This window comes from Sorex araneus, chromosome X (genome assembly GCF_027595985.1).
Source record: "Sorex araneus isolate mSorAra2 chromosome X, mSorAra2.pri, whole genome shotgun sequence".
NCBI lineage: Eukaryota > Metazoa > Chordata > Mammalia > Eulipotyphla > Soricidae > Sorex > Sorex araneus.
Window position 1 is genome coordinate 304,663,179 of NC_073313.1, and position 13,556 is coordinate 304,676,734.

Consider the following 13,556-nt stretch of genomic DNA (forward strand, 5'->3'; position numbering starts at 1 on the left):
GAGACAATGCAATAATACGAACTCAGTGTCTTGGGTATATTACATTTGTGACTTCTTTCTATAATCAATGACTTTTTAAGACAAAAAAGTAAATAAATGAAAAACTATCCCCTACGTTGACAAGAATTCTTGATTCAAATAAACACTGTCAGAAGCTGATCCAAGAATCCAGACCCAGGTGGCCTATGAGACCAACCTGCACTAAAACCAGCAGTGCAAGACAATCTACCACGTATTTCAGTAGCTAAAGCAAAGACACGATGTGCTCTATAAATCCGGAGAAAAGTTATTCAACCATTCCATAAAACCCCTGGAATTATGATAGGTGATTTCAGAAAGTGTGTAGAGCTATATCACCTAAGCAATAAAGGAAGCAAAACAGGCTTTTATATAAAATCCTTAATGCGGGTCCCTGCCAAATTTATTTTGATTTAGTTACAGTTGATTCCCTCTTTTTTAAGCCTCTGTGTTCCTTATATCAAAATCAATCCAGTTGGATGAAGAGGGAAAGGGAAGTTTCGTTTCTTCCTCTTTTACATACAGACAGTATGAAGAAAACCCAGGCCCCGAGAAAGCCCCCAGGAGGCCCTAATTACTTGTCAAGTCCATGAGTAATTACTTGGCTTTGAGAAGGGCATCAGCAGCCTCATTGACTGCCTTTCTGCGTTCCTTCAGCGCACCCTCCACCGTGCGCCACTGAGCTGCTTTCTTCTCACCTGAAATCTGAACAAGACATTTAAATTATGTAAATGCAAGTAGCTGCTATTATTGGCACTGACACAACAATAACTGCTATTATTGCCAACATGACTAAATGTAGTGTGGTTCAATTTCAAAATCAACCATTTCCTCAGAGTAGAAATACAATCCATTAGGCTCTTAGGCTCAATGCCGGTCATTAGGATCAATGACGGTCACGAACCATCTCCCAACTACTACTACTGCCTCTCCAACCACAATTGCAAAAACATATGGCCCGGTGCATTTAAGTCTTTACTAGAGAGAGATTTTGTTTCCCTCTTCAGTTTCTGGTTCACTGATGCTCGGGGAACCATGAAGAATCAGGGATCAAACCCAGATGACTTGCACGGCAAAGCATGCGCTCATGCGCTCAGCCCTTTGGGCTTATCTCCAGTCCAAGAATATTTTTATTAGAGTGTCAAAGTATAAAGCAGTCAAGGCTAGTAAGCACAGTAACTTTTCATTGAGCTTGTTGAAAATCATTCTTCAGTGAAACATCAATACTTAAAAATTTTAATTATCCATTTACCAAAAGCATTATTTTAAAGATAAGTAAAAAGTTCCCATATGTGTAAGAGATTTACTCCTCTAAAAATATTAGCAAAGAGATGGTTCAAAGGGCTTTCATGAAGCAGCCCCAGGTCTGCTTCCTAACGCCGCCTGCACTCCTAAGCAATGCCAGGAGTGGCCACCACCCTCCTGCCCCATAAAAATGCTATCCTTAGTTTTTACTTTAAGAAAAAAAAAAAAGATTCTCTTCAAAATTTCTTAGGCTAGTAAAATGATTTTGCTTTAGCAAAGGAACTGAGTATCACTTCCCCAAATGCTGGTTTAAGGGATACATCAGGACAACAACAAAAGAACAAAAAAGCTCCTTTTACTACAAGGGTCACACTCCGTGCCACAAGGCACTCACAGAAGAGGGTCAAGATCACTATGAAAGAGACTTGATATGTACCTCCCTGTTTTGCATCACGTAAAACAAAAGTGGAATGTTATTTGAAACTGTCTCAACTATTTATATGACATTAACTAACTATTAACTATTTGAAATTGTTGTCTTTTTTTGTTTGTTTTGGGGGGACACACAGATGCAGTGCTGGAGGTGGCTGGGATTTCTACTCCCGAATGCAGTGCCAGGGATCAGACCTGGGGCAAGCACACGAAAACATGCCCTCCGGCCCTATCTCCTATCTCCTCGGCCCCTTTTCACTTCCTCCTCTTGCTCAATTTTGAGTACATGCAATTTAGTGTGCTTTGTATAGATATGAAGCAAAAATCACCTTATGGCTTATCTTTTAAGTACAATATACTAAGATCCCTGGATGAACAGAAATGTAATAAATTATAGAGAACACAATACTTTTCATCTAGGAAAATAACTGGCTCAATAATTATGTTTCAAATTACCCAGAGGGCCACAGCAGAGGCTGATGCCTACCGAGGACATGACCACCATGTCAATTAGGCGTCTCGGGTGACCCCTCTGGATCCTCTCATATTACAGAGACAAAAGGCTCTCCTTCTGCAGTCCCAGAGCTGCTACACAGCAAAAGTCATACCTCCAATTCCAGCTACTCGGAACCAATTCACATTGTGTTCCCACTTGAAATCTAGTGTGGCTCTGTTTTAAGACATTATTGCCAATGGAGCTTTTTAAATAATAAAGTCCTTTCAGGCAAAATTAATCTCACCCAATGAACCATTATGGCAATCTAAAGAAACATCCCAGAATATAATTTTTAAACATTTAAAATGAAACTACAAGTTTACAAAGAAATGAAATTACAATGAAGTACTGTCAATTTTTTTTTTAATTTTGTGAAACAGGAAGAAAGATCTAGTGATAGTATTGAAAAAGCCCTAATTTAGAAAAATTCACATAAGCATTTCAAGAGATTTCTAAATACTGTAATGTGCAAACACCAGAACTTTCCACTGTGATTTTAGTGCTGTTAAAATTATGGTGATGTGTTGCCATCACACATAACTGAAAAAAACTGTTGAGGCTAAGAAAAATACTGATGTTTTCCATAGCAATCTAATAAGCCCTGGAATTCTATCCATAGACCCAACTCCAGGTTAAGAACCCTGCTTTTAATAAATGTATTTGGTATTTTTTTCTTCTATCACAACTTTTTGTTAGTTATGTTCTAACAAAATGTTACAAATATCATAACATATTATAAATACTGTGCTATTAATAGGCTTAAGTTTTAGTGAATGTTAAGTCATCGTGGGGGAAAAAATACTTCAAAGAAGAATGCTGGTCAAAGATGTATGGATCTGTAACTGTACCCTCACGATGACTCTCTAATTAAAAATAAACTAATAAAAAAAAAAAAAAGAAAGGATTCCTAGCCAAAACAAAAAAAAAAAGAAGAATGCTGGTTTGCAGTATCCAAAAAAAAAAAATTAAGTTAAAAGAAAAAATTAAAATAAAATGAAACAGAAGCACTGACCCTCAAGGCACCAAAGACTCAATGGGGGAAATTCTAATTAAGAAATAAACCAGGGAGGGTGGGAGAAACAGAACAGAGGTTTTTGTCTTGCAATCAACTGACCCCAGTTCAATCCCTGGCAGCACACAGTGTCTTCCTGAGCACAAAGCCAAGAATACTAAGCCCTGTGCACCAACAAGGGTGACAGCCTCTCACCCCCCGCCCCGAGTCAAAACGTCAAAAAAAGGAGCAATAGGGGCTGGAGCAGTAGCACAGCGGGTAAGGCGTTTGCCTTGCAAGCAGCCGACACGGGTTCAATTCTCAGCATCCCATATGGTCCCCTGAACACCGCCAGGAGTGATTCCTGAGTGCAGAGCCAGGAGTAACCCCTGTGCATCGCCAGGTGTGACCCAAAAGGCAAAAAAAAAAAAAGAAGCAATAAATACATTCAAGAACTGTTAATATAGGAAAGCAAACTGGCACTACTTAGTGTGCCACAATATTACTGAAAGATAAAACAAGATATTAAAAACTAATAGGCGAGGGAGATATGTCATATGGCTTGAGGATGTTGGTGCCTTGGCTTCAACCCGCTTCAAGGCTTTTGTTGCTTGAGAAGTCAGGGACTCGAGATTCTTGCTTAGTGAGAGTAAGCAACGTAGCACAACTACAGGAGACCCGGCAGCCCTTACGTCCCAATCATGCTTTGGCTCACCTCTGCGTTGTCCATGGCTGCTTTCAGAACGCTGGAGTGTGCGCTGACGGCCTGGACCGCAGCCTTCTGAGCAGCAATGGCCTGCACGGTGACGGAAGCGGTGAGGCCCAGAGATTCTTCTAAGCTCTTAACTAGAGCTGAAGAAAAAAGAAGAGGTAAGAAACAGATCCCTCTCCTAAGAATGACTTTTATTTTAAACTTTTCCTGCTCATATTGAATCTGCCATTGTATTTCCCAAAAGTGTCAAAAGAAACAAAAACAAAGATTGAAAGAATCAAAGCTTCCTTTTCGAGTATGGCAGTGAGTTGGAGATAGTACACTGGGTAAGGCACCTGCCTGCACATGTAACTGACCCAGGTTCAATTCCAGGCACCTCCAAGTATGACCCCAAAACAAAACAAAAAAGCATGGTAAGAGGCCCGATAGATAGTGGAGAGGAGGAAGACATTGCCTTGCATGCAGCCAACCCAGGTTCAATCCCTAGCACTACATACGGTCCCCTGAGCAATGCAAGGAGTAACCCTTGAGCAGATTCCTGAACACAAAGCCCTGAGGACAGCTGGGTGTGACCCCCCTCATAAAAGGTATGCAGGGTCATCTGATAGCTCAATGGGCTGAGCGCATGCTCTGCTTCGAGAGACCTGGCACCTCATGACCCTCCATGCACTAAAGGCATCCTGAAAGCAAAGTCAGAAGCATCTCCAGAACGCGTGGTCACAAAACAACAAAAAAGTAGGTATGGCTAAAGATGAAAGATGTATGTACTGAATCTGAATGATGGCCTGTAAGGGTTTATTATACTACTTTTATGTGTACCTAATTTTTTCAAAAGAAAAACTATACGTATAGGTCTTTTTATGGAAAAAACAACTTTAAAGGAGTTTACAGAGTAGATTTTAAATGAAAGGAACAAAGTTTGGAATATTTAGCCCCTCTTACCTATTACAAGTAATAAATTCAACATAGCAACCAATAGTTTTCATTTTAATGACATATTCATCATGGGGGAAAATGCCTATCTTCATCTCGGCAGGAAGGACTATTCAGCTAATTATATCACTAAGTTATAAGGAGAGAGGTAAGAAAAAGACAAAAACACGCAACAAATAAAGCTTGAGAGCAGACAATGTTTTTCTGCAAGAGGACTCAAGCAGATAGCAGGCTCAAAGAAGGACCTATTAAGATGCTTTATGTTGCTTCAGCAGCAAAGCAAGCAATAATTTAGCTGTAACTCTAAAATGGAAAAATAATCATCTGAAGGCCTCTCACTTTATTGGATGGCATAAAACACTGAAACATGCTCAGCAGATAAGACAAAAACTAAAAGATGATTTTGAGCAAAAGCGCAAGCTTGAGATGAAAGGAACCTAATGAACTCCCAGTGTTGCTCGCAACAAAGACAAAAGGAGAAAACTAGGAAACTAGGTAGGGTTGAGTTCAACTAAAGATGCAGGGCACGGAAAGAATGAGGCAAGGGAGGGTCAGTAAGTAATTTGGTCGCCATGACCCGCGCAGCACGGCAGTGGTGGGACACACATGCATTGTTAACATGACTAACAGTAAGGCATTTTAGAGGAGTCCAAACACCCTGATCAGGACGCTGGCTCCAATCCTCCCCAATGCTTATTCACTGTGCTTGGGTTCCTCATCCTCCCACACACCCCCTACATACACACAACTTCGGTTGTTTCTGCTCTCGAATCGTGCAAACTCATAAATATTTTGGATCTCAATGCTTCAATAGAAAAATGGTTTGCAAATTTGTCTCCCATTCCTTAGGCTGCTTTTTCACTTTTCAACAATCATCAGCTGATACTTGGGAAATGTTTTAGCCTTACAGAGTTCTGCTTGTGGACATTTTTATGTTTAATTTTGTGTACAAATCATACACACCCTTTTATAGGGAACACATATATCCCTTAAAGAAAAAATCAGGAGGTAGGGCAGGAGATAAAGTCTGGAGATTAAGGCTGCGCAGGGCTGGGTCCCTGGCACTACACCGTACCCTGAGCATCACTGCAGCGATTTTCAAACAGCCTGGAGCAGTTTCCAAGCACCATTGGGTGTGTCCCAAAAATCAAAAGCAAAACAAAACCGAAAAAAACTAAGATGATAAAAAATTTTGAAATTTTTCACTTTGCCCCAATGAAAAATAACAGGACAGAGAAAACAGAGCATATTCAAAGAGTAGACACTTTTATTTAAAAACTTTAGAACTTACTGAAGGTATCCATTATGATCTAACTGAGAAAAGGTGAAAAGAAAAAAAACATGAGGGAAAAAAGTGACCTTTGATCTGCAATAGAGAATTCAAGAGGAAAAAAAATCAAGTGGGAAAAGGGTATATATACAGAAACACACACACACACATACATACATGCACACACACACAAATTACTTTTCAGAAGCCACTAATTCAATATTCTCAAATCTATGTAAAGAATTCAGAACACAAAGCACAAAAACAAAATCCAAGTAACAAAACCATAGAGTTAAAACTCACTCATTTTGTCCCTTCTCTCTACAATTTGAAGAAATTTGTCTCTTTAGCATAGGAGACAAGCAAGCACATTACATACAGTAAATAGGATTCACTCAAGGCAGGACAAATACGTAATGGGGAGAAACAAAACAAAATAAAAATTATAAACTGTTAGAGTAATTTAAAACAAAAATCTCTTAGTTTACATACACACTACATGCCAACTACTTCCAGAGACATCAACATCTTATGGCATAGTAAATTATGTTCCATGTGCCTTCCTTGAGAGAAAAATCACAATTTTAGATACTAATGCAATCTATATCCTTTTATTACCTGCCGTGCCAGGAATCCAGGACCGCACACATACAAGGCAAGCACTGTACCACTGAACTCCAGCTCAGTACCTACTATACTTTTTAAACCATAAAAACACTTAACACAAAGTTGAGACTTAAAAGGTATGTGCTTCATGAAAACCAGCAAATTATGGAACATTCCATTCTTCATGAAGGCCAGATAAAGAGTGACTAGAACAAAAGTCCAGAGGCAGGATAATGAACCAGAATAAGTCACCGTAAGGACCTCGTGGCACAACGGTAGCGCGTCCGACTCCAGAATAAGTCACTGTGACTCACTCAAATATATGACCCTCTAAGACAAAATTCCCAAAACAAAGTCCCTGCTACACAAATTGTTAAGAATCTTCAGCATTAACCATAACAAAAACAAATGAATAAAGTGCCGATATGACTTAGAATTCTTATCAATATACAATAAGAATAGCCTTTGTCACCCGCGCAAAGACGTTTAGATGGAAAGAACACGAATGATGAAATAAAGGCGGTGAATAGAGAGCTATGCTACTAAAGGAACAAGGGAACTAAGACTAGTTGGTGTATGACGGTTGGTTTTGATGGTTGAAGAGAGCGATGGACAGAGATGACCCAAAAAACTGTCTGGTTTACATACACTGAATCTTAACTTGTTCCTGCTTTTCCTGCTGTGCAAGGCGGGCTGCAACTTCTTCAGGTGGTCGCTCCCCTACAGAAGTTGAAGATGCTACTTCTTGTGGCAAAAGTAAATAAGAAGAAATCAAAGTTCAACACAGAATTTCAAAAGCTAACAGAGATCGAGGTCCCTCCCTACCCCAACCCCCACCCCTACCGAAAACTAGAATGGTTACTGAGAATGCTCAAAAACATTTTCCATTTCCATTTTATTAATGATAACAGCATTCCAGATGCCCCTGCCCCCCAAAAAAAAAAGTTTACCAAAGGACATCAAATAGGAACATTCTGTTCAGAAAGAAGAAACCTGTATATAGCATAGCAGATTAGGTACCTGCCTTGCATGAGGCTGACCCTGGTTTAATCCCTGGCACATTCAGTCCTCCAAGCACCAACAGGAGTAATCTCTGAGCACAAAGCCAGGAGTAAGCCCTGAGTACCTCCAGTGTGGCCCAAAAACATGCAAACAAAAAACCCTCTCATTTTGTATTGGCCAGATAGAGCAAGGGAGGGCATGCTTCTAATAAGGATTCTAAACTTTCCACATCAACAATGATTCAAACACTAAGAAAGGGACCAGTTCTTATATACCCACCTCCCTTTTTCAAAGACTTTATCAAATTTAAAAACTTTTAAGATTTCCCCAAGCAGGTCTACAGACCCACTTCAGTACATACATCATATCTAATAAGAGTTTCATAGTTTTAGGTCTTAACTTTACTCTTTGATCTTTGATTCTTCCATTCGGACTAATTTTTATGAGAGGCATGGTAAGAGTCCAGATTCTTTTTTTTTTTTTAACTTTAAGCATTATTTATTGAAAAGACCATCTTCTCCTATTCTTGGCTTCCTCGCTACAGGGAGTTGGAGGGTTATGCTTGGGTTTATTTCAATTATCTTAATTCTCTTCCACTGATCCAGTTGTCTGTGTTTACTCCACTCCATACCTGTTTGATAACTATGCTTTTTTGGGAATATTACGGTTTTTATTTGGAGGTTTTTGAAAGGAAGGAGGAAGAGAAAATGGGAGAGAGTGGAGAGTAACGTGCTCAAGAGAGAGCCTGGGCTTCTTCAAGGGCAGAGAGAGCTCCTACACACACATCCCAGCATTAGACAGGAAAGTATGAAAGTACACATCTCAAGGGAGGGAGATGCAGGCGACACATGTGCTCAGGCATCACATGTGCTTGGCCACATGGGCACAAGCAGCACACGGGCTCAGGCAGTATATGTGCGCCAATAACTAAAGCTTTACACTGTAACAAAGTCAGGATGTGGGAACCCTCCTGCTTTGTTCCTTCTCAGGATTTTACATCAAGTCTATAGGTTGCCCAGGCATTGAGTATTTCTGATGAACACAAAACATAAAATCATCAAGATAAATCATTAAACTACCTGAAACCGCAGGCTTGTGTTTTCTTTCACCAATTTCAGTTTTTTTATATTCCTCAAGCTGAACCGCAGGGGCTGGGACCGACAGTGTATCACCTGCTGCAGAAATAATTTGAGCTGCCTCTGTAGGTGCTATAAATATTTGTTACTCGTGGTATTTATAGTTCCCTGGGTTAAGAGAAACACAGAAATTGACTACACATTTTAGCCAGACTCCTTAATGGGGCCAGGAGAGAGTTCAACGGGCTGCAGCACCAGCTTTGCATGCAGATACCATGAGTTCAACAACTGTCACACATGAGAAATAAAGAAAAACAAAAAATGCATTTGCTGCCACTCTTCAAACACACAAGCTGACAGAGGAATTGCACATACATAACCACAAACGATGGACAATGTCTGAGAATGCACAGGAGAAAGGAGTCCTGTCAGTGCTCACCTGCATTTTAACCATCACTTTTCTCAGAAAAGATTCCCAGGAAAAGTACTACTGTAAAAGTTACTAAATAGCAACAGTGAGAAGTAGACAAAAGATTTACAGTAACATGGAAATATATAAGCAAAGGAAAAAAAGATATAAAGAGAGTAAAAAAAATAACCAAAAAGAACAGCCTTGAAGAGAGGAAAGAGATTTGAGCAAGAAACAGTTTGAATCATAAAGAAGTTCACAATGGTGAGTTAGAGAAGAACAAAATTCAGATTTTTACAAAATTAATTCAGACTTTAAAGATGAAATGTGGAAGGATCAAGAGCTAGTAAATTACAGTAATATAGATGGAAGAGAAAAATCAATTATCTAGAGGTGGAATAGAGGTGGGTAAATCAACAGAATGAAGAAAAGCTTTAAGATAAACTAAAGGTCCATTTTAAGAAAAAAATCTTGATTATCACAAAGCCCATTTAAATGGGATGTTGTTCAACCCCAGTATCTTTATCTATTCTCCATAATCTCACTGTCAGGGGTCATTATCTGCTGCAGAACCCTTCCAATACCTTCCCCTTCTACTCAGAACATCAATCAAAATTATTGCGATGACCTCCAACAATGGCCACGCAGGCTTTTTCTATTCCTTCTCTGACCTAATTTGCTCTAATTCCCTTCGCATCAATTTTAGTTTGCTCTGTGCTAGACTGTGGCAAGCCTTCACACCAGTTAATCCTTCTACCTAGAATGCTTCTCCCCCCTAGCTTTTTGCTTAACTTAATCCCTCACCATTTTCTAGTCTGCTCAAATGACAACATCCAAGATGAAATTCTAATCTACTCCAATTAAAATTGAAGTACTTCCTCCCACACTTATCACTGGCATTCTATGTACTTCACCTGTATATTAATATGGGATCTCTCATTCTCTCTCCTTATCCCATTATGGACTATCTGCAGGCTTTTTCTTTTTTAAAAACATTTTGTTTCCTGTTATAATCACAGTACCTGAAAGAATGCTTGGCACATCATAGATACTCTGTGAGTATTTGCTGAATGAGAAATTATTGATTTAAGGACTGGTGAGACAGTATCGCAGGCAGCATGACTGACTTGCACATGGCTCACCCGATTCAATCCCTGGCACCCCATATGCTCCCTTAAATCCAGCCAGGAGTGATTCCTGAATGCAGACATAAGAGTAAGCCCTGAGCACAAATTAGTGATTTAATCAAAGTAGGAATTGATTAATGAAAAACTAAGTTAGTTTGGTAAGAACTGTAAATTAGGATGGAACTATTAGTAAATCATAAAGACAAAATATATATGCAGATGAGAACCTTATTTCTTTTAAAAAATGGGAACAAGAAGATAGTTTCAAGGGCTGGAGTGTATGTTTGTATGCAGAAGCCCAGGTCTGATCCTCCAGCAAGGCATGGTCCCCCGAGCACTGCCATGAATGCCGAGTCCAGGAGTAGCCCAAGAGCTACCAGATGTGACCATGAAACAAAGTCAAAACCAAAACAAGCTGGAGCATATATAGGCGGGTAAAGCACCTGCCTTGTAAGCAGTCGACCTGGGTTCAGTCCAGCATCCATACCCTGAGCACAGAGCACAGGAGTAAGCTTTGAGCACCGCCAGGTGTGGCCCCAAAATAAAAACAAAACAAAAACTCATCAGTAAATAGAGTGTAAAAATTGGTGAGGAGACAGAAAAAGGGGGTGGAAATGAGAATAAATCTTATCTAAAAAGAAGAAAAAAGGTAGATAGTCAGAAGAAATACAAAACTTATGAAAGAAAAAAATCTGCTGCAGACAATTATCACGCTATCCTCATTCAGCAGTCACACAGCACAACTCTGCTCCAGATACCTCCACATGAGAGCCAGGAAAACGGGCTAGAGGCCAGAGGGAACACTCACAGGATAGGGTCCCCCTCTCAACCATGGGTACAAATACATCAAGAACAATTCTGGCACCTGTAACTGCAAGAGAACGATTCTAAATAAAGGTACCTGTTAAAGCCGGCGTCTCTCTCTGTTTCTGTTTAGATTCTTTCATTACCTCTGATACACTAGAAATCTTCATTGGACCAGACTGAACCTTGAAAATGAAAAGCATTTAACATTTAAGATAGTATGTATATTTTAAGGTGACCTGTATTACTTCCAAAGATTTTCAGACTTTCAGCCAGAGACAGTACAGCAAGTACTCCTGTACTGCCTGTCTCAGAGTAGTGAGTGTTCCCCCCTCCCCACCACCAGCAGAAAACTAAAAGGAGTCACTACTAACTACAGCGGTTGGTTTCTATATCATGACCATCCTACATTTATACATTTAGTCTTGAAAATCAGCTTAGTAGCTGAATACGGCATACCTCACTTAAGCAACAAAACAGCTACCTATCTCTTCCTGAGTGGCCTTTTCAGTCACCCTGTGTGCCTCACAATTTTTTTTCCCTTTTTGGGCCATACCCGGCGATGCTCAGGGGTTACTTCTGGCTTTGCACTCAGAAATCACTCCTGGCTGTGCTCAGGGGACCATAATTGAACCCGGGCCGGCCGTGTGCAAGGCAAAGGCCCTACCTGCTGTGCTATCATTCCAGCTCCTTTATGTGGCATGTATAAATGAAAGCACTACTGGATTCCACAAAGATAAGATCAACTCCACAAAGCTGACATATGTCTGGAAAATTCTACTGAATTATACACACAAGAGATTTTCAACATGAAAACAAATTGCTCTTCAAAGTATTACACAGGATAAAATAGAATGTTGTTAAACTCTTACCTGCTTCTTTGGCACTGGAACATTGTAAGGTGGAGCGCCCAGAGTCATCTCAAAGAGTTTATCTGAATATGGTATGGTTTTCTCTACGCTTTCCCGAAAGTGAGAATCCCATTTGGCATATAGAATTGTGCCGCCGATACCTCCACCAACAAACAAAAACCCAGCTCCAGCGATTTTGCCAGCAGTCAGCCTGAATGAGAGAATTAAGAGACATGTTTTATATTGTTCAGCTCTCCTAAGACTATCTCCTGAGACCAATGAAAGGAGTCTCAGGTCAAAAATAAAGCTCAAAGGAGTGGGCATACTCTCTGCATAGAGTAGACCCAGGTACCAATCCCCAGCACCAAATAATTCCTAGGCACAGAGCCAGGAGAAACCCTCAGCACTGCCAAGTGTGCCCCAAATTAGAAACGTCTCAAAGGCCTCGATATCCTCTAGTTCTCTACCATTGATTCTAGCTCTAGTAGCCAAGCTTATACCCAGAGCTACATATCACTTTTCCTTCCTTGATTTGCTTTAAACATGTCTGTCATAAAAACAACATTGATTTATGAATAGCCAAAAAAAAAAATGTACTAGGGTTAAGGAAGTAGTTCAGTAGTAGAGAACTTGCCTTGCATGAATGAAACCCTGGGTTTGGTCCTTAGCAAAACATAGACACACAGACAGACAGACACACACACACACACACACATACTAATACTGTAGTATGTAGGATAGAAAGAATGAAGATATCTAACCTGTAACATTTAAAATTCAACCTGCTTATAATCATGAGATTTCCTTTCAATTCATGATATTGGAATATCATGAACTTTGAAAGTTCCTATCCATTTATTTTTGTAAATACAGGAAAAAATTAACCCTCTAGAAAAGATAACATAAACATCAAATAGAATACTTTTAAAATACATGGAAAGGGTCCATCTACCTTACCTTGGATGTCAATTACCAGAGAATCAAAATGGGCATAAATTTCACCTACAAATAAACAATGCTCCAAAGTTACTACAGCAAAGCTCCATTAACAAGGTTTTAGGGTCAGAGCAATAGTACAGTGGGTAGAGCATTTGCCTTGCACACAACTGACTCAGTTTTTATCTCCAGAATCCCCAGAGCCCTGCCGCCATGTACGGCCCAAATCCAAAAAATACCAGGGTCTTAAGCAGCTATTTCATTCCCAAATCCAATACATGAATGCACACGCACACACACAAACAGATGTGCACACTTAAGTCCATAGTCAAACACATCTATAGGAGAGACTACATACCCAGAACTGCCTGAAGTGGAGTATCTACGGCATGGTTGCAACGGACGAAAGACAAACTTCCCACAGAGACAACTCTAAAAAGAAAGGAGAAAACATTACAGTCAGTACGTTTAAATCTGGGAAGCTTTTAGGGATGGCAAATCACAAGTCATACTTTTACCAAAATTAACTTCACTGAAGAAAAATTTGACTTTCATAAACAAGGGCCAATCATATTTACAGACCCTTAGAAACAGTGATGCTTCCTGCACCTCAATGCTCATATGAAAAAGATCAGACTATGATCAACT

At 39.8% G+C, this 13,556-nt stretch overlaps 1 protein-coding gene across 12 annotated transcripts in view; it reads right to left on the minus strand.

Moving 5' to 3' along the window:
• The window catches only part of IMMT (inner membrane mitochondrial protein), a 36,071-nt gene that overhangs the window by 13,299 nt on the left and 9,216 nt on the right, over positions 1-13,556 (minus strand). For 2 of the 12 annotated variants that reach the window (XM_055120070.1, XM_055120068.1), the window contains exons 2-8: positions 13,267-13,340; positions 11,994-12,183; positions 11,219-11,306; positions 8,785-8,913; positions 7,352-7,444; positions 3,898-4,034; positions 620-723 (exon numbers count right to left, since the gene is read on the minus strand). In XM_055120070.1, the coding sequence (XP_054976045.1) occupies positions 620-723; positions 3,898-4,034; positions 7,352-7,444; positions 8,785-8,913; positions 11,219-11,306; positions 11,994-12,183; positions 13,267-13,340 (815 nt within the window). Of the gene's footprint in view, positions 1-619; positions 724-3,897; positions 4,035-7,343; positions 7,448-8,784; positions 8,914-11,218; positions 11,307-11,993; positions 12,184-13,266; positions 13,341-13,556 lie in introns of those variants that run through there. The other 10 variants (XM_055120077.1, XM_055120072.1, XM_055120075.1 and 7 more) reach the window with 7 other exon arrangements.